Raw genomic sequence first — 18860 nt, 5'->3', positions numbered from 1 at the left:
CCTCAAACTGAGTTTCATAACAGTTTCGACTCACAAACAGCTGTTTTGCTATTATTATTCCTAATATGTCCACATAACTGCGCTTCCACCAATGGATTATTCAAAATAAAACCATGGTGTTATTTACAGACATTTTGTGCCATGATCCAGCTAAGCGAGCAGTTGGGAGGAAAGGGATTTATATTGTCAAGCCTGTAATAGTATTTTTTTTTTTTTAAATATAGAATTGATTAGCGCTCATGTCAAATTGACCCAGTGGTAGGGCAAGCAAGGCTTTTGTTGCTTAAATTAACAAAATTAGAATATTTGTTCTATCACATTGTATTGATTCAACCACAACAGGCACATCTGCCTCATAGGTCTGAAAGGTTGGTGGGTTCGAGTCCAGGCTTCCAGTGTGGCGTTTGCATGTTCTACTTGTGTGCTCCAGCTCCTTACCACTTTCCAAAAAACATGGAGTTAGGTTTAAATTAAACTAAATTGTCCATAGATGAGCATTTACATGTCTATGGGTGCCCTGCAATTGACATGGCGACCACTCCAGGGTGTTACCCACCTCTTGCCCCAAATCAGATGGGTGCCAGCTCAGCCAAGACTGGAGAGGGCAAGGAGTAAAGAAAACGGATGGATGAATATTCTCATCTGTCTATTGTTCTCATTCTGTTGTGTTTTTCTTGGCTGCCAGTTTGTGGATGTTAAGAATTTTTTTTGTCCAATCGGATCTCAGCCTCTGTGGATTGCCATGTCAATCTAATCTGCTAGGGCTTTCAGAATCAGTAGCGCTGGCCGATGTAACCCAAACTATATTAGTTAATAGCTGTCAGACTGTTTATTTAACCAAAGCTATTTCAAATGTGTCCTCACAGAGTCCCCAGGACAACAACAACACACACACAAAACAACAACTGACTGAACGTTAGGCAAAAAGTAGCCCCGAGACCCGTTTTACTGATACAAGTGGACATTTCTAGATAATAGAAAAAGTAGCCCCTGGCACCTGTTTCACTGATACAAGTGGACATTTATAATTTTGTATCATAACAGGATGCACACAAATTTCTCAAGGACCCATGTAAAAAATTGTACAGGAAGTCAGCCTTTTTGCGCAATTCCAGGGGTTGTACTTAGACAAACTTTGATTCGGCAATGCTCCAAAATGAGCCCCAATCAGAAGTAGGTATCCTAGACAGATGGGTGGTGTTTAATTGCAATGCTTTCTTTTTGTCCTACGCCATTTAATATGGGTGGAGAATGGTGTCAAATTGTGACTATCATTTGAGGATGAGTCATGAAAAATTCCAGGGCTCGTACTTTGACGAACACCTACTAGGGAATTCAGCCAATTTAGCCCCAATCGGAAGGAGGTATCCTACCTAGACAGATTGCAAAGCTTTGTTTGCCTATTTCATCCTTTGTGGCATCAAATTATGATTGTCATGAACACGGCTGTGCTATCCACTATTCATCACTGCTTTTATCATTTTAAATCCATTGTTAAAAATAAGGTTGCAGTCTAACCACTTGTAGACCTAATTGTAAGTATACCTCTTACCGATACTCAAGTCGAAAGTCAGAAATAGATGTCATCATACTGACCCAATGCACCCCTGGGCTATTAAAATGTGTCTTGTGGATGTACCTTTTTTATCGCTTGTGTAACTTGAGCACTAGAAGGAGTGGCTTTCAGCGCTATTCTCTGCTATGATGCAGTGCAAAGGAATGACGTGAACTATCGGTGAGAACACCTTTATTGTTAAAACAAAGTGTTTCTTAAAACACTTTGAACAAAGTGTTAAAACAAAGTGTTTGTTTACTCCACTGACTGAGTAATAAAGTGCCAGGCTTGGCCATCTGTGCCGTTGAGGAAACTGGAGCGGGGTATAGAAGCGATACATTTCTGCTTGTAGTGGGCCCCAATGAAGCACTTCAGGGCAGGACACACGACATTTGGTCCGGGTCTAACCTAGTGGAGCTGAGTTCGAATTTCATGGTTTATCGCGAGTCATCAAACTGAGCCACCATGCTCCACAAAGATGAAAACTCAAGATTTTGACAATTTAGAGTTGCTCATGTCGATGTGTAAAAATTAATTACTTAAGTGAAGGTAAGTTACAAGTTAGATTTACTTAACAAATGTACTGGACTGGCTTTAAAAAAAAGTTTACACCACTGTAACATTATGCACGGTTTGAATGTTTAATTCAGTGATTCATTTAGTTTACCACTAGAGGGTGCCCACATACCACTAGTGGTACTTGTACCACACTGCAAATCACTCTTCTAATACACTGTGGTTTCATTTTGGTAGCAAACATGCTCAATCTCTAGAAGTTTATATTTAAGGGATGATTGGAAATGGCAGCTTCAAACCAAAATGGGTCAATTCAGGATAGGAGATTCAGCACAAACAGGCATTTGGTCAAGTTCTGACCTTGTGGATTTGTGGTGTCATAGTTTTGTGTTTTATGGCAAGTAGTCAAACTTTGAGGCCATTCTTGTCCCACCGGCAAGATTGAAAACCCCAAAAATTTGCTTCACCCACCGTATACCATTTTCCAATTTGAAATCGGACCAAACCCAAAGAGGTTTGCCTTTAAAAGAACCCTGAAAATGTCCAAAAATGACTGAAAAATGGTCACTTCGCTCTAAAATTTGGTCAATCAAATTTTACCGCCATCTGCCAACACGCATTAACAAAACTTAAAATACTCACTATTTTGTGTAAGTCATCGGTCCAGTATACTTGGTTCAAATTTAGTCACAGTTGGACTATTTCGAGGAGAAGTTTGTCTTTTAAGGGCAATTAGAAATGGCCAAAACAACCCTGAAATTGCTGCTTCAAACCAAAATGAGTTTCTTCGGTGTGGGACATTTATCACAAACAAGATGTTTGCTCATGCTCTGACCTTGTTAAGTTGAGTAATTGCGTTATCAGAGTTGTGCATTTTATGGCAAGTCATAAAACTTTGTCTTGCCTCACCCACAGGCAAAAATAAAAATGTTGGCAATTTAGTTTCGTCATCCTATTTAGTATACATTGTTCAAATTTGGTAGGAAATGGTAAAATATTGTAGGACAAATTTGTCTTTCTAGGACAAGTGGTAACTGGCCAAAATGAACCTTAAATGGCCACTTAATACCAAAATGAATCTCTTTGGGGGACCTTTATCACAAGAGATTTGGTCAAGATCTGACCCTGTGGAGTTGCGCTATTAGAGTTTCAGGTTTAATGGCAAGATCTCTGCCTTGAAACTGGGGATAATTTTTAACACAGGCTAATATTACTGCGGACCCATGCACCGCTCTGTGTAGAAATAAGGTGGCATGATGCTGGCAAGCCAGTAGAAAACGATCTGTAAAAGACAAAATGTCCAAAGTTTATTTCAGAACTAAAAGAAAATAAAGCGAAACTTGTCAAATTGGTGTATGAAACAGCATATTTATGGTCACAGACATTTTTATCCGATTTAGGGATAATGCGATAATCGGTAGAGCACTCTGTCCTAAAAAGTCTTTTTCAGCAGCTGCCCTAGTAGAAATCAAACAAAATCTTATTTGATACCTGGAACTGCTTTTCAAACCAACATGGATGGCTTAGTCTTTTCAGGCATGGCAGACATGTCTATCATGAGAAGACCCACAAAAAAGTGCCAATCAATTGTCAGGCTGCTAAGTGATACTGCTTAAGGGGCTGAATTGTTGAAAAATAACAAAGGGGTGCTACCAAACCAATTTTGGGGAGTATTTGCGCGAGAAAAAGCTCTCAAAAAGGTGATTTATTTGGTCAAAGAATAATAATAACAAAGAAACTGCAATTTCTAGAGGGCCCCAAAAATGTAACTCTCAAATGCCTTTTAGTATAGAATAGTAAACATTTGTTTGATCACTACTTCCTGTGTGCTGTGAAGGCACCCAGGAAGCTTTACTCAAGCAAACAGTCTTTCAATTATTAACAGTTCAGCGCTCTCATTCCGCCGTCGTAACCATAGCGCCCGGTGCACTCAAACCAGCCTTGTGGGAAAAAGTCTCAAAGTGGACCGAGAAGCTCTCATATCACTGTGCCTTGGTGCAGACCTCCGGAATGAATTCAAACGAGAACAACTGAGCTTGGAATACGTTTTCTGCTGACTGCAAGACATTTGAGTTTTTTACGTTGAAACTTCTTGTTGCTGTGTGGTCCTGTGGATTTCCTGCTTGTAAGATTCAACAAGGTGTCACTCGAGTCTACTTGGGTGGGCGTCGCCATCATGAATGCGACCCAGCGGATCAAACTAATGAAGCACTTTGGTTCTGTGCCGCCAGAGTCCCCACCGCCTCTGCTAGTGGTGCCTGTAAGTTAGTGCTGCTATTGGTACATTTTTGTTGCTACCAGCACAGAATTTACATGTAAAAATAATACTAATTAAAAATTGTCAGTAGATTCGGATGAAATTTGATTTGCCACTTTGTTTAATTCACCATCTCTGGATGTAGAATCTTGAGTTGGATAACCTTTTGGGGAACATGGGGATAACCCGTAGCTTTACATCAAGTTCGACACCCAAAAGCGAAGCATCTTGGAGTCCAATCAATATTTTCAGAAAAACTATGCCTCAACATTCAAACAATACCTGAATCAGGAGTCCTGAAAGGGAAGGGGAAAATAGCTCAACCATAAAAAAAAAAACCTAAAGTTGCACAGGTTAAATTTAAGACTACAGTAAAATAATAATGCACGTTAAAATAAAACAATCTTAGTCATCCAAAACATCAGCATGTTCAACTAAATATAGGCCTACTGTAAAAAAAAAAAACAACAACAAATAAATAAAAGATTGTGCAGGTACAGCAGTAGCGACAGTATCGCTCAACAAACACCTTTTGTCCTCTTTTATGTATTGTCTGCCAGGTATCTTTGTGTTGTTTTGGAATAAAAACAAATTAAAAGTCAACCATGTTGTCTTTAGTTTGACCCCGTGGTCATTCCATGGGTAGTTCAGTGTTTAATGGAGTGCATCAGGGAGTCACCGCAAGAGTGGTCAAAGTGCGAGCAGGGGAGGAGCGCTTCCCAGGTGAGTCCTCCTGCCCTATGCCAGCGCCTGTCATATCTCTCTTCTTTTGCCCGCCACCATGAAGGATCAGGTTTCAGGAGCTGGACAAGTGGCCCGTGTATTGTAGCTGCGCGTGGAATATGATCAACCGCTCGTGCCTTAGCGTTGTTGTTGTTGCTGTTGGGCTTGGAGAGCCGAGTAGGAAATGGAAGTGAGGTTCAAAGACCAAGGGGTGAGTGCAGTATAACGGCAGCCTGACGTGACCTGTTAAAGCCACTGAAAACAACCAAAATAGGATTTAGTACTTATCGCATGACTTCAAAGAAACTTGAGTGAATTGCTTAAGGAAAATGAATTGAGTAGTGTTTTTATATTTTTAGTATTTTTTTTTTTTGTCTGTTCTTATGAAATGAGGGCATGGTGCACAACTGTGTTATCTTCTATACTTGGATGCTGCTTTCATTCATGAACTCACATTAAGATATATGTCGAGACTAGTTAACTGCTCCTACTTCGTTTTTGTTTTTTTCAAGTGACGATAGGCGATATTAAAAATTGATTGATGGAAGTTTCATCACCCAGAGAAATGGTGAAATAGTGTTTATATTCATTTTGGCTATTTGCCTGTCCTGTGGCTCATGGTTTACATCTGGTTATGTAAAATGTATGTTTTTGTATTTTATTTAATTACATTTATTTCATTTTTAAACTTTTTGTTTTAGTTTTTCTGTGTTCATCTGTTAGTTTGTTTTTCATTTGTAGTAGATGTTTATTGTCTTAATTTTTCTATATTCATTTTAAAAAAGTATTGTGGTATTTTTGCAACAGTTTTTTTTTTTATTTAGCATATTGAGGGGATTTAATTGATTTGTATTTTCTTAATTTCAAAGTGTTTATTTTTTGTGTAGGGTTTTCTTTTTTATATTCAGTAAAGCTTATTTCCACATTTTTATTTTATGTATAATTAGAATTGTACTTTATTCATCTAGTTTTTTATACGTATTCAATGGAATTTATTTATTTTTACTTTTTATAAGATTTTTTTTTATTATTATTTTACAAAGGATTTGCTTAAGTTGATTTTATGTTTCCAACGTTTTTGTATTTGTTTTATTTCTCTCTTTTATGCATTACCTGAATTCTATTAAATGTTTTTGGGTTATTTTGTAAAGTTGGCTTATCCCCTTTTTATAAGTTACATTATAAAAGATTTTGTTTTTATTTTACTAATTTTTAAAATAAATTCTAGCTTTTTTTATATATAGTTTAGGTTATTTCAGATCCATTTTTTATAAACACTATCCAGGAACCGGGCAAAGTGCTTTCCGTACCAAGACAATAAAAGTAGTGCAATAAGAGAGAGGAAGAAAATCCAACTCATAAACGAGTGCCTCGTGTTGAGAGACTAGTGTCTATGAAAACAGAGAGGATGAAAAAAAATCTGTTTGTTTGAGCAGCTGCATCTTTTTTTGTTTTGGTTAATGATTAACATTACAACATACAAATGGCCTACTGTTCCCAGTGCTCACATCCAGCAGCAGATGTGTTCCTGTCGTGTCTACTGCGCAAACATTTATCGCACTAAGAGAATTTTTTTCAATGTCAATGTTATCTCCAGCAGTATTGTAAGTTTCTGCATACATCAGTCGTCTGTGCTTCAACGAGAGAAGCTGGCTCTACTCGTTCCCTCTGGAATGTGTCGTCCTAACTCTCTACGCCCTTTGCTTTTCAAACTGGCGCTAATAGGTGAACAAATGTATTTGGACACATTTAGGAAGTGAATGTATGCACTTCCTCTACAGATAGAACTGATTGAAATATTGCAGGATCTCTGTGGTAACTAAAGAGCCCACGCACGCCCATTGACATCACAACTCTCGCTGTGCTGTACCCAATCGCCAACCTGCGCGTAAACCCAAAAAGGAAAACGTTTTTCAATTAAAAATTACATTTTATAGAGGAAATGTTCATATTTAATCTGATTTTTGTGGGGGGAATCACATTAGGAAGAAACGGTCTATTTGTAAATATTATTTTTTTGTGTTTTAGACAAAACATGACAACGGAAACAAATCCTTTAATTCAGTGGTCCTAAAACTTTTTACACCAATTATCGCCCCCCAAAAATAAAAAATTCTTAGCTTTTCCAGTACCAACATCATGACTAATATTTAAAAAAAAAAAAAAAAAAACAGTAGCATAGTAAGCCTAATTGTTTTATATATAAAAGAGAGAGAGGTTTTATTCCTAAGAACTATATTTAATATTATTGTAAGCCATTGTAACATTATGCACAGTTTGAACTTTAACACTGCGCTTAACTATAGGGGGAAAACTGTACTTAAATAATGATTAAATTAAAATGCATTGCACATAAAAGTTAAATAAAAAAAGTATACCTACATAGAAGTTGCACATGTATTGTAGTAAAAAGTTAAATACAACTGAGTATGTACTTTTGCATACTGTTAGAGGGTGCGGGCGTACCGCTCGTGGTACCACACTTTGAGAATCACTGATTTGAAAAATGCAAATGAACTGTACAAGTAGTTTTAAATAACATGTCAATATCTTTTTATCCTTCTATTGCATGAACTAATAAATTAAAACAAAAAAAGACATGTTAGGCTTAGTAAGCATGTTGTTTTTGTTCACTGTATAATTAAAATAAAATAATTCACCATTTGATGCTAAAATCAAAGTGGTAGGTAACCATTTTTGTTCACTGTATGATTTAAAAACTAAAGTTGAAACTACTCATCCTTTGAAGATAAAATATCGGGGTTGAGCTGAGTAACCATTTTACTTTCGTTCACTGTATAATAGACTTAAAAAATAGTAAACCTACATTAAAGTAAAAACACTCACCCATAAAGAATAAAGCAATGATATCGGATAAAAAAAATATTTTTGTTTACTGTATAATAACACTAGAATATACTGTAACTACTCACCCTTTGAAGATATCAGTGCGAGAAGAGTTTTTGTGTTACAGTATGTGTCGGCTGCTCACTGTGGCGCCTCAGGCGTTACACACACACACACACACAACCCGCCACCATTCCGGTCCAGCCAGATAGACGCAGGTGAACGCGTGCCGTGTTCAGGCTGCGTTGTACACATTCTTCCAGCTTCTCTGGAGCACCTTGTAAGGGATTATTTGCAAACTGTCCTACACTAAATGTAGTCTTATCTTACCATTGCCGTGTCTTTTGTGTTTGCAGAAACCAGGCATGGAGGAGCTAACGATATGGGAGCAGCATACAATAACACTGAACAAAGTAAGTTCCTGCTTGTTACACGATGGAATAATGTCGCCACAGTGAACGTGGCAGGATGGCGTCGTTGCACGAGAGTAGTAGGCCTGCGGCTCGCAGGCTAGTAGGCTAACACACAATGATGATTTTTTTTGTTTTTGTTGCTTCAATTATTTAATTGTATTTATTAAAAAAGATTTGTGTGTTACCCAAAATGCAGAATTTAATTTTTTTATCAATTAGGTAATTTTGGTATTGCTTGTATTTTTCTTTTTTTATATGTTAGTTTTTCATGTTACCTACAATCCAGTGAAAGAGAAAAGCTTCTTTCTTGATTTATATTAGGTTGGGGTTAGTTTTATTTGTTTATTTTTTTTCATTCCAATTAATTTTGTGTTGCTTGTATTAGTTTTGTTTGCCATTGTTTCATTTCAATTTTTTGGTGTTAAGCTTAATGCAGATGTTTTTTTTCCAGATCATTTTTTGTTTTTTCTATTTTTCATGAATCAAGTTTGAATTGCCTGCATTTTTATTGTATTCATGTGCATTTTTATGACTTGTTTTTCCAGTTAAGGGCTCTCCACAAAGTACTTTATTATCCATCCATCCATTTTCCATACCACCTACTACTAGGGTCGCGGGCATGCTAGAGCCTATCCCAGCTATCTTTGGGAGAGAGGGTACATACGACACCCTGAACTGGTCCCCAGCCAATCACAGGGCACATATTAACAAAGAACCATTCGCTCTCACATTCACACCCACGGACAATTTAGAGTCTTCAATTAACCTACCATGCATGTTTTTGAGAGGTGGGAGGAACCTGTGTCCTCAGAACTGTCAGGCAGATATGCTAACCAGTCGTCCACCGTGTCGCCTTTTTTAAATGATCATTTTGATTATTTTATTTTTCATATATTCATTTTGCTTTGCTTGTATTTTTATTGTATTCATATTTTGTTTATTTATAATTTTGTTTTTCAAAGCATCTAGAAACTGGGCAGGTTATTTTTTAGGTTTATTTTATTAAAATTATTTTAATCTATTTTTCATTACTTAATGTAGTTTTTCTTCTATTTTTTTTGTCTTACCATAATTTCTCATGTATAATGCACTTTTTATTTTTTGTTTTTTTTACCCAAAGAATTGTCAAAACTCAATAGTGCCCATTATACATGGGTATAGGGGCAAATTGAAACTTTCACATTTTATAAATGTATGCCGCCATCTAGTAGTTATGAAAAAGCTGTACACTTTCATTCCAAAATGTCACCGCCACCTAGTGGTTATAAAAAAGGTGTAGCCTACACTTTCATTCCAATATGACAGGGGTATGTATGACTGGGTATATGTACAGTTGTGCTCATAAGTTTACATACCCTGGCAGAATTTGTGAAAGTGTTTTTGTTTTTTTTAATAAATATGACCGAACAACAACCATTAATTTCTTTGTTTTGTTTAATGATAATGCTTTTCTGAAATGTTTGACCATTTAATTTGAATCCCATTAAAATAAAATTTAATGTTTCGCCTGGTCCTTCATGTTTTCTTTAAAGTATTGTACCCATCTTACAGATTCTCCTGGGTAATCAAACATATGAGCACAACTGTGTGTTTTCTAATTTACTAAATAAAAGTAGGGATAAAGCGGTAGAGAAAATCGACGGATGTGAATTTCAAAATAAGAGCAAGTAAATAATAATAAAAAAAGATTGCTTAACTTGCGAATAATTCTTTGAAAAAAAATCTTAAAAAATACTGAATACTTCGTTTTGATCATATGGGTAGAAGCAAAATCATGCATTGTAAAAATGCATTATACATGGGTAGAAGGGTTTTCCAGAATTTTGAGGTCGCCTTTGGGTGTGCGTATTATACATGGGTGCACATTATACGCAAGAAATTATGGTAATCCAGGGCAAAGTGCTTTCCTTAATAATGTGGTTTAAGTATGGCTATTTTGCTATTGCATCCATGTATTGACAGTAAAACATCAGCAATACACAAATGTATAAATAGTTGTCTTCTCTTCATACATTAAGTGTACAAAAATGTTATTTAGGGTGGACATGCATCAAATATTACAATGGGTAATATTTGATGACTGTGGCACAATATTGTATCATAACAGAAAGGGAAACGGTGCAATAGCAACATTTTGTGCATGCTGATAGCCTGGTAGTTTGTCTGCACAACCTGAAGCTGGAATTCCAAGCGCCACACCCTACTGCAACAATCGACGGGTCGTTGGTGCATACCGGCTGGGCTGGAATGCGCTCACTCTGTCACCCGCATGCATACACCTGCATACATGCATACTTTTATCCTGTCCTCCCACCTTCATTCGAATCTCTCTGAATGGCAGGATTCCAAATTGGGCTTTGGCTTTGCCCTATCTGGAGGCAAGGACAAACCTCATCTGGACAACGGAGATACAGCGGTGATAGTGTCCGACGTGTTGCCCAATGGACCAGCCATGGGACGCCTGTTGTAAGTGGACCACCATCGATTGCGTTCTTAAAAATCTGAATAATAATACAGTGGACACCGTTTATCACGGGGTATACATTCCAGCCCCAACCATAAGGGGAACATTTGTGATTATAAAGACCATCTACAATATAATGTATTTTCACTTTCCAGCAACAAAGACCAGATCGTCATGGTCAATGGAGTCTCCATGGAGAACGTCCACTCCAACTTCACTATTCAGTCCCTCAAGTCGTGCGGCAAAACCGCTAACATTGTGAGTATTTGAAGATCAGAATCATCTTTGTTTGCCAAGTATATAAAAAAAAAAACACACAAGGAATTTGTCTCAGGTAGTTGGAGCCGCTCTAGTACGACAACAGACAGTCAATTGACACAGAACACTTTTGAGACATAAAATGTGTCCAAAGACGATGTTGACCTGTCAGTCTGTATACTGATCCCGCTGAAATGTTTGACTTCTCCTTATACTGTATGTGACATTCCACATCCTTAACATACCAAATTTGACGAACGTCCCCAAAAACTTGGCTTAAACCACACTATCTTCATACCTTTGCCCCCTATTAGTGCTGAAAGTAGGGCTGCCACCCGTCCCGTAAATATGGAATCTTTTTTGGCCATTGAATGCCGCGTCCTGTATTTAATCTAACCTAACGTGCTAATGTGATGTGGATTATCTGAATAAAGAGCACTCTGTACATAAAAACAAACAAAAACCTGGCAACCTGAAGTGATACAAGTGTACCACACAGTCAAAGACAACCTCAGCTACAACAGTGCTGATTGATAGATGAAATAAAAATTCTACCATATTTAAAAATTCTTTCAAAAATAAATAAATAAAAACGACTATAGGCAGAACAGAGGCAGTGTCCTTCTGTGGGGCCAAGTGATTTAACATATTTCTGTCTGTTATCTGTGTGATAGCGTCTGTTTGTGGTGTGTTTGGTGCTATAAGTATCTCATATACTGCGAGTTTTAAAATGTTATCCCCTCTCTTAGCATCTATTTGTGCATTATGGGTTGCTCCTCTTTTAGCATCCAGCATCTATCCCTAATTCTTGAGCTTGCTAGTGTGTATTTTATTTGTATTTGGTACTGTTAGCCACGCAGTAGCATTTGGAGCATTTTAGTCCCCGTTAGCTGTGTGTTGGCATTCGGAGTATTAATCCGATATGTTATTTGTGTGTTAGCATTTTTATTAAGAGTATTTCCCCACTGCAAGCCCCCGTTTTAAAGTTTTTGCCACCATTACTATATTTGTGAATTTGAGGCTGTAAGTAGTGTTTCAGCACATTTTCACTCTGTTCCTCATTGTTTTCCCTTCAGACAGTGAAACGTCCTCGCAAAATCCAGATCCCTGCTACGACCAGGCCGGCTCGGGCCGCCTCCCACTCCAACCTGTTGGACCAAGACCCACCGAGGAGAACGCGACGCTACTCGGACGCCAGCGACAACAGAGAGGCCAGTCGCTACCACGTGCGGGCGCGCAGCTCTTCACCCGACCGCAATGGCTACGGAGACACGCTGCCCTTGATGTCATCAGGGTACAAGAGACTGCCGCGCCATGATGAAAAGCCACTCAGAACAACTCTTGTTAAGAAGAAAATCTCAGATGGTAAGTTTTAAAAAAGGTTATACTAGGTACTAAAATGATCAGGGACGCATAAAGCGTGATGAATCTGTGTCCACTGACTCATAAAATTGCTTACCTACGTATGTGTGCAAGGCTAAAATTAAGCGGTCTCTCATTGCACATTAGTGGGTCAAAATTTGCATTTTGCACATGAAAAAATACATTCAAAAGCAAAACTGCAAATCCGGTTTACCGCGAAGAGCGAAGCAGGCAGTGGCGTATGTGACAACGCGTTCACATCACCGAACCATGGACGCGTAAGTGAAGTTGTTCAGTTGAGGAGCAGGAAGGCAACGGTTGCAAAATGCGACGCCAAATTGAGGAGAGAGAGAAAAAAGACAAATTGTAACAGTGTGGTATCATTTCATAGTGAAATGCAAGGCGAGCACCCGTTCATTGTAACACGGACCTTTTTCAACGCGGAGTATGACGCCGTGTCGCGGGACTTGAGAGACAGTGGTGAAGTTTAACATTAATCTACTTTACGAACATAACGTTAGTGCTGCGGGAGAGAAGTACAGTGGGTACGGAAAGTATTCAGACCCCCTTACATTTTTCACTCTGTTATATTGCAGGCATTTGCTAAGAACATTTAAGTTCAGGTCTTTCCAGAGATGCTCAATTGGGTTTAAGTCAGGCCTCTGGCTGGGCCATTCAAAAACAGTCACGGAGTTGTTCTGAAGCCAATCTTTCAGCATTTTAGCTGTGTGGTTCGGGTCATTGTCTTTTTTTAAGGTGAACCTTCGGCCCACTCTGAGGTTCTGAGCACTCTGGGGAAGGTTTTCGTCCAGGATATCCCTGTACTTGGCCGCATTCATCTTTTCGATTGTAACCAGTGTCCCTGCAGCTGAAAAACACCCCCACAGCAAGATGCTGTCACCACCATCCTTCACTGTTGGGACTGTATTGGACAGGTGATGAGCAGTGCCTGGTTTTCTCCACACATGCCACTTAGAATTAAGGCCAACAATTTCTATCTTGGTCTCATCAGATCAGAGAATCTTATTTCTCACCATCTAGGAGTCCTTCAGGTCTTTTTGTTTTTGTTTTTAGCTAACTCCATGCGGGTTTTCATCTCTTGCACTGAGGAGAGGCTTCCGTCGGGGCACTCTGTCCATAAAGCCCCGACTGGTGGAGGGATGCAGTGATGGTTGACTTTCTAGAACTTTCTCCCATCTCCCGCCTGCATCTGTGGAGCTCACCCACAGTAATCTTTGGGTTGTTCTTTACCTCTCTCACCAAGACTCTTCTGACCGGACGGCCAGCTCAAGGACGGGTTCTGATCGTACCAAACGTCTCCCATTTCAGGATTATGGAGGCCACTGTGCTCTTAGGAAACTTAAGTGCAGCAGAAATGTGTTTGTAACCTTGGCCAGATCTGTGCTTTGCCACAATTCTGTCTCTGAGCTCTTCAGGCAGTTCCTTTGACCTCATGATTCTCATTTTCTCTCACATGCACTGTGAGCTGTAAGGTATTATATAGACAGTTGTGTGGCCTTTCTAATCAAGTCCAATCAGTATAATCAAACACAGCTGGACTCCAATGAAGATGTAGAACCACCTGAAGAATGATCAAAGGGTCTGAATACTTATGGTTGTGTGATATTTGTTTTTCTTTTTAAACAAATTAGCAAACATTTCAACAATTATTTTTTTTCTGTCAATATGGGGTGCTGTTTGTACATTGAGGGGAAAAAATAACTTAAATGATTTTAACAAATGGCTGCAATATAACAAAGAGTGAAAAATTTAAGGGGGTCTGAAAACCTTCCGTACCCACTGTATGTTAGAATAATACAGGATAAGTATGAGGGTAGCACAACAGTGGTGAGGTGTGCTGTAGGTGTGACAGAGGATTTTAAGGTGGAGGTGGGACTGCATCAGGGATCAGCCCTGATTCCCTTCCTGTTTGCAGTGGTGATTGATAAGCTGACAGATGAGGATTTGTTAAATTAAAATATGTAAAATTGTTGGAAAATTCACTATTGTGTCAAGATGGCAAACAGAAAAGGGAAACTCAAACTTTATTTTGAAGTTCAGCTTGATTAGAACACAACTTTCTCATTATTTACTTATTTATTGTGAAATGCATTCCTACTTTTATTTGTAAATGAGAGAACATTACACAGTTGTGCTCATATATTTGATTACCAGGGCATAATTTGTAAGATGTGTACAATTCTTTATGTTCTAATATCATTGGATCAGTGGCATTAAAAAAAAAAAAAAAAAACACACAGATATTGTCTTTCTCAAAGGTTTTTGGGAAAATACATTATTAAAAAAAATTGCTATTGTGGCAGGCCTGAACGTAATATATTGAGAGCAAGAGCAATGGATAGCACAACATTTTGCACAAATAATATAAAAGATTAAAGAGTAACAACTGTAATAAAAATCTGCAATATAGCGGGACCGGACCGTGAAGCAAGAACAGCAATGTAGTTGAGGATTATAGTATGTATTCCGTGACTGTAAATTGCAGGGACTCATTCTTCCAGGGCTGGGACTCATTGTTTTGATGAAGTGTGCATCCCGGGATTCACATAGTCCCAAGTGTAAAATAATGCATGATGCTAACTATAATTTCAGCGAAAATGTCCTTTTGTCAATTTCATACGTGCTTTCGGCGTTTATTTTAAATGTTTGTTTTGGAAAAATAGATGAAGATGGGATACAGAAGGAAGGTTGAATAGTCCTTTGGGAATTGTTGTTCACTTACTGTGTGTCGCCTAGAAGTGACGCCATAGGGCAGCACCATCATATTGACGGTTTGCCAGACGAAGCGCAAGTTTTGCAGCAAAGCTAACTTTTATGTCCAAGTTGTTTTTGTTATTTGTTGCTAACAGTAAAGTCTAAGACGGCTACCGACTAGTTAATCCCTTCATGGAACCAAAAGTCTCAAAATGCCGTTTCCCACCACAAAAGGCAGATGTGAAAGCAGACAAGAAGTTTGTCTCGCTGACACAGCAGGTTATTGAACTACTGCCAACCCAGGAAAACTTAAGCTTTGTAACACTAATAACTGACTCAAAAAAAAAAAAACCTAATAAAAATAACTGGATTGGATGCCCTTTCACTGGAGGTACAGCAGGTAAAAACAAGTTTACTTTCTATCTAACAATCACAACTCTGAAGGTCCCCTTGAAGTTTGGAATTCAGCAACTAGGGAAGAGAAACATGCAAATAAGAACTTGATTCTTTTTTTTTTATTATTATATATATATATATATATATATATATGTATGTGTGCGTGTGTTAAACATATAAACACATTTTTAAAAAGTCCAATACTACAGCATGTGTCTCATAAATGGTTTTACTGTACTTTGTGATGGATCTGTGATCTGGACCTTAGAAGCAGTATTATGCACTGCACTTTTTGCACTTAAAATTCTGTGGACTGTTATATAGTACCTGTATTTGATTTGCGGATGGTTGTTCATCTGTTCGAAAGTTAATATATTTTTTTTAAATGTTAACTTTTGTTGTTTTCATTACACATTTTCATTTTCTTTTTTTTTTTCCACACTTGACAAATACGGTACACTGAATTAAAAAAAAATAATAATTTAAAAGTAAAAATAAAACATTTTAAAATATACAACTACTAAAACGAACAGACCTCTAAAAACTAATTAAAACTAACAGAATTTGAAAAAGAAAAGTCAAAATGCTTATGTTTTTATTTTTATTTATTTATTTTAAGTTGGCTGTTAAGAATTTGTTATTGATCTTTAATTTGGTCATCTTGAAGTCATTGTCAAATTGGAGTATGCTACTTTGCTGCAACCAGCAGAGGCACAGTCATCGGATTTGGTTTAAAAAACAAAGGAAATTATGGAAGTTACATTGAAAGGGGGGAAAAAAGTCAGTTACTAGAATAAAATGTAGTAGGAAAAGGTAGTTACTGTATATTACAGGGAACTGTAATATACAGTCAGTTATAATGAAGTGGAGTTGCTATAACTGTCATTCTCGTGTTGCAGAGTACGGCTTGAAGCTGGGCAGTCAGATCTTCATCAAGCACATGACTGAAACGGGCCTGGCCGCAAAGGAAGGCACCCTGCAGGAGGGTGACCTCATTCTGAAGGTGCAACTCTGAGAGCGGCCCCTGGTATTGTTAAACTGCAGTCCATTCCGTCACACGCAGCTCTCCCTCTCACCAGATCAACGGCATGACCACGGAGAACCTTTCCCTGCTGGAGACCAAGCACCTGGTGGAGAAGAGCCGCGGCAAGCTGACCATGACTGTGCTCCGTGATCACCGCAAGTTCCTGGTCAGCATCCCTGAGGTGGAGGACAGCGCCCCCAACAGCGAAGATGAGCGGCAGCGGAGGCGACACAGCAGCTCTGAGATGGAGGGTGAGTGGAGAAGATTGGGTTGATTAGCAATAATTTACATCATCTCAATTTATTTTTATTTTTTTAAATTTGTTTATTTTAGACATTTCCGACTTGGATGATCGCTCACCTCACAGAACGTCCCGTCATCCTCCCAGAGAGAAACGGACGCACAGGTACATATTAGAAGCTAGTTATTACCTCCACCAAGGAGATTGTGTTGTCATATGTGAGGATTTTTGTAGGATAGGTAAGTATTCTGGTCAGCACTATGGTGGCTATAGTGCTTTACATGTCTTCCTTAGAGTCGAGAGGTCGAAAGTCAAAGAATTATAGACAATTGATATACAGATAATGATCATGTAACTGAACAATGCATTTTTTGGTGAGATTCTGTAAATGGATGACACGCAACCTCATTTGAGCTTGGTGCTTGATCTTTCCTCCCGTCTCGCTTTGACACCAGAGCCAGAGCAGAACTTCCTCCTTCGGTGCTCAAGTCCAGGGATTCTTCCCCCGTGCGCTCCACTTTGACTCGACCCCCCGCAAGAGGCTACGCATCACGCCGAGGTCTGTCCCGACGAAACCGGCCGTCATGTCCCTTTCCTGACTTTTGTGACCATGATGTTGTCTGTCATTTCTCTCAGCCCCGTCTGACTCCGAGTCGGACCGCAGTGCCTCGCCGCCTCCCGCCAGGACGGACAGTCTGGACCACTCCAGCAAATACAAGTCAGTTGAACAGAGGTGCACTTCATACGCGGCATTCTTGTATTGTACGCTGGAAACATTTCCTAAATTAGTTAATTAGAATTTGTTTATTTGAGTTTTTCATTTGTCATGAAATAGCGGGTTAATTGTAAATAATGAAATAAAACTATAAATAAAAATATTTAAATAATTATAAAAATTAGTTTCATATTTAATGTTCGATATAAATGTAATTTATTGTATGAAATTATTATTTTATTATAATGACAATAACATAATATTTTTTATTTTAACCTCATCTACGAATGATCTGCCTTTTCTAAAAATCAAATGTGGCCCGTGAGCTCAAACGTTCGCTCACCGGTAATCTAGTATATGTCCTCTATAAGTGTGTTTCACTTTTTCTTTGGCTTTTTTTGTGATCCACCAGAGGAAAAGTGTGATAACCACAGAATAGGAAATGGAATTTTCTGCTCATTATAATCTGGGTAATTTTTTTTATATACATTTCAGTTTTAGCTGTTGTGACTACTTACTACTACAAAATTGTTGTGTATAAATTAGAATACAGTGGAACCCCACGTGATAGCGGTTCGGGATATGCAAATATACGTAGTACTGTATTCATAGATTTATTTATTTTTCAGGCAACCTATTCTGTCATTCACCTGTCAGTCTTTTTTGTGGCAAAATACAGTGATCCCTCGTTTTTCGCAGTAAATGGGGAACAGAACCCCCCTCGAAAGATGAAAAAAACGCGAACTAGGATTTGCCGCCCCCCCCCAGAAATTTTTGTGTATGTGGGTACCAGAATGTTTAAAATATGTAAACAGTATTTATACTTTACATATTTGAGACAAAGATTACAACAGTACACTTATTTACTTAAATCTTTAATTATAAAACCTTATACAGTAATTACATTCATCAACACTGCCTTCTGAGAGAGGCGAAGAGGTTTGCGTTGGTGGCGGCAGAGAGTCTCTCACTTGACTCGTAGATGCTTTAAGTTCACTCGGAGACTCTTCTGCTGAGGGGCTGATGGTGTAGTCCGGGGTCTTACCTTGAAGAAAAACATGGTGATGGGTATTTGTTGTCTTTGTTTTTTTCTTTTGCTTCAAAATTCCCCTGTACAAGGACACGTCTCCTATTACATGTTTTTTTGCGGATGTTTGCTTCCTCTTTCTTGATGTACCGCACTGTAGATTCATTCATGCCATAATGGCGTGCCACAGATGCAGAACTTCTGCCCTCTTTGATCATATCTAAAACTTTCACTTTTTTGCTGATGGTCATCATCATCTTCTTCCTTTTGGGCGCCCCAGAGGAAGCTTTCGCAGGGGCACAGCGCTTAGGCGGCATTGTAAGAGATTAACTAATCAAATAAAGTTA

At 38.4% G+C, this 18860-nt stretch overlaps 1 protein-coding gene across 3 annotated transcripts in view; it reads left to right on the top strand.

The window, feature by feature from the left end:
• The window catches only part of tjp3 (tight junction protein 3), a 32248-nt gene that overhangs the window by 628 nt on the left and 12760 nt on the right, over positions 1–18860 (top strand). For 2 of the 3 annotated variants that reach the window (XM_061683406.1, XM_061683404.1), the window contains exons 2-10: positions 8255–8311; positions 10653–10777; positions 10931–11033; positions 12110–12398; positions 16406–16509; positions 16586–16781; positions 16864–16936; positions 17227–17330; positions 17408–17489. In XM_061683406.1, the coding sequence (XP_061539390.1) occupies positions 8264–8311; positions 10653–10777; positions 10931–11033; positions 12110–12398; positions 16406–16509; positions 16586–16781; positions 16864–16936; positions 17227–17330; positions 17408–17489 (1124 nt within the window). In that variant the 5' untranslated portion in view covers positions 8255–8263. Of the gene's footprint in view, positions 1–8097; positions 8179–8254; positions 8312–10652; positions 10778–10930; positions 11034–12109; positions 12399–16405; positions 16510–16585; positions 16782–16863; positions 16937–17226; positions 17331–17407; positions 17490–18860 lie in introns of those variants that run through there. The other variant, XM_061683405.1, reaches the window with a different exon arrangement.

Source organism: Phycodurus eques, chromosome 8 (genome assembly GCF_024500275.1).
Source record: "Phycodurus eques isolate BA_2022a chromosome 8, UOR_Pequ_1.1, whole genome shotgun sequence".
Taxonomy (NCBI): Eukaryota; Metazoa; Chordata; class Actinopteri; order Syngnathiformes; family Syngnathidae; genus Phycodurus; species Phycodurus eques.
Note: the sequence above shows the minus strand (reverse complement) of the source record. Positions and strands in the feature narration are given on the sequence as shown.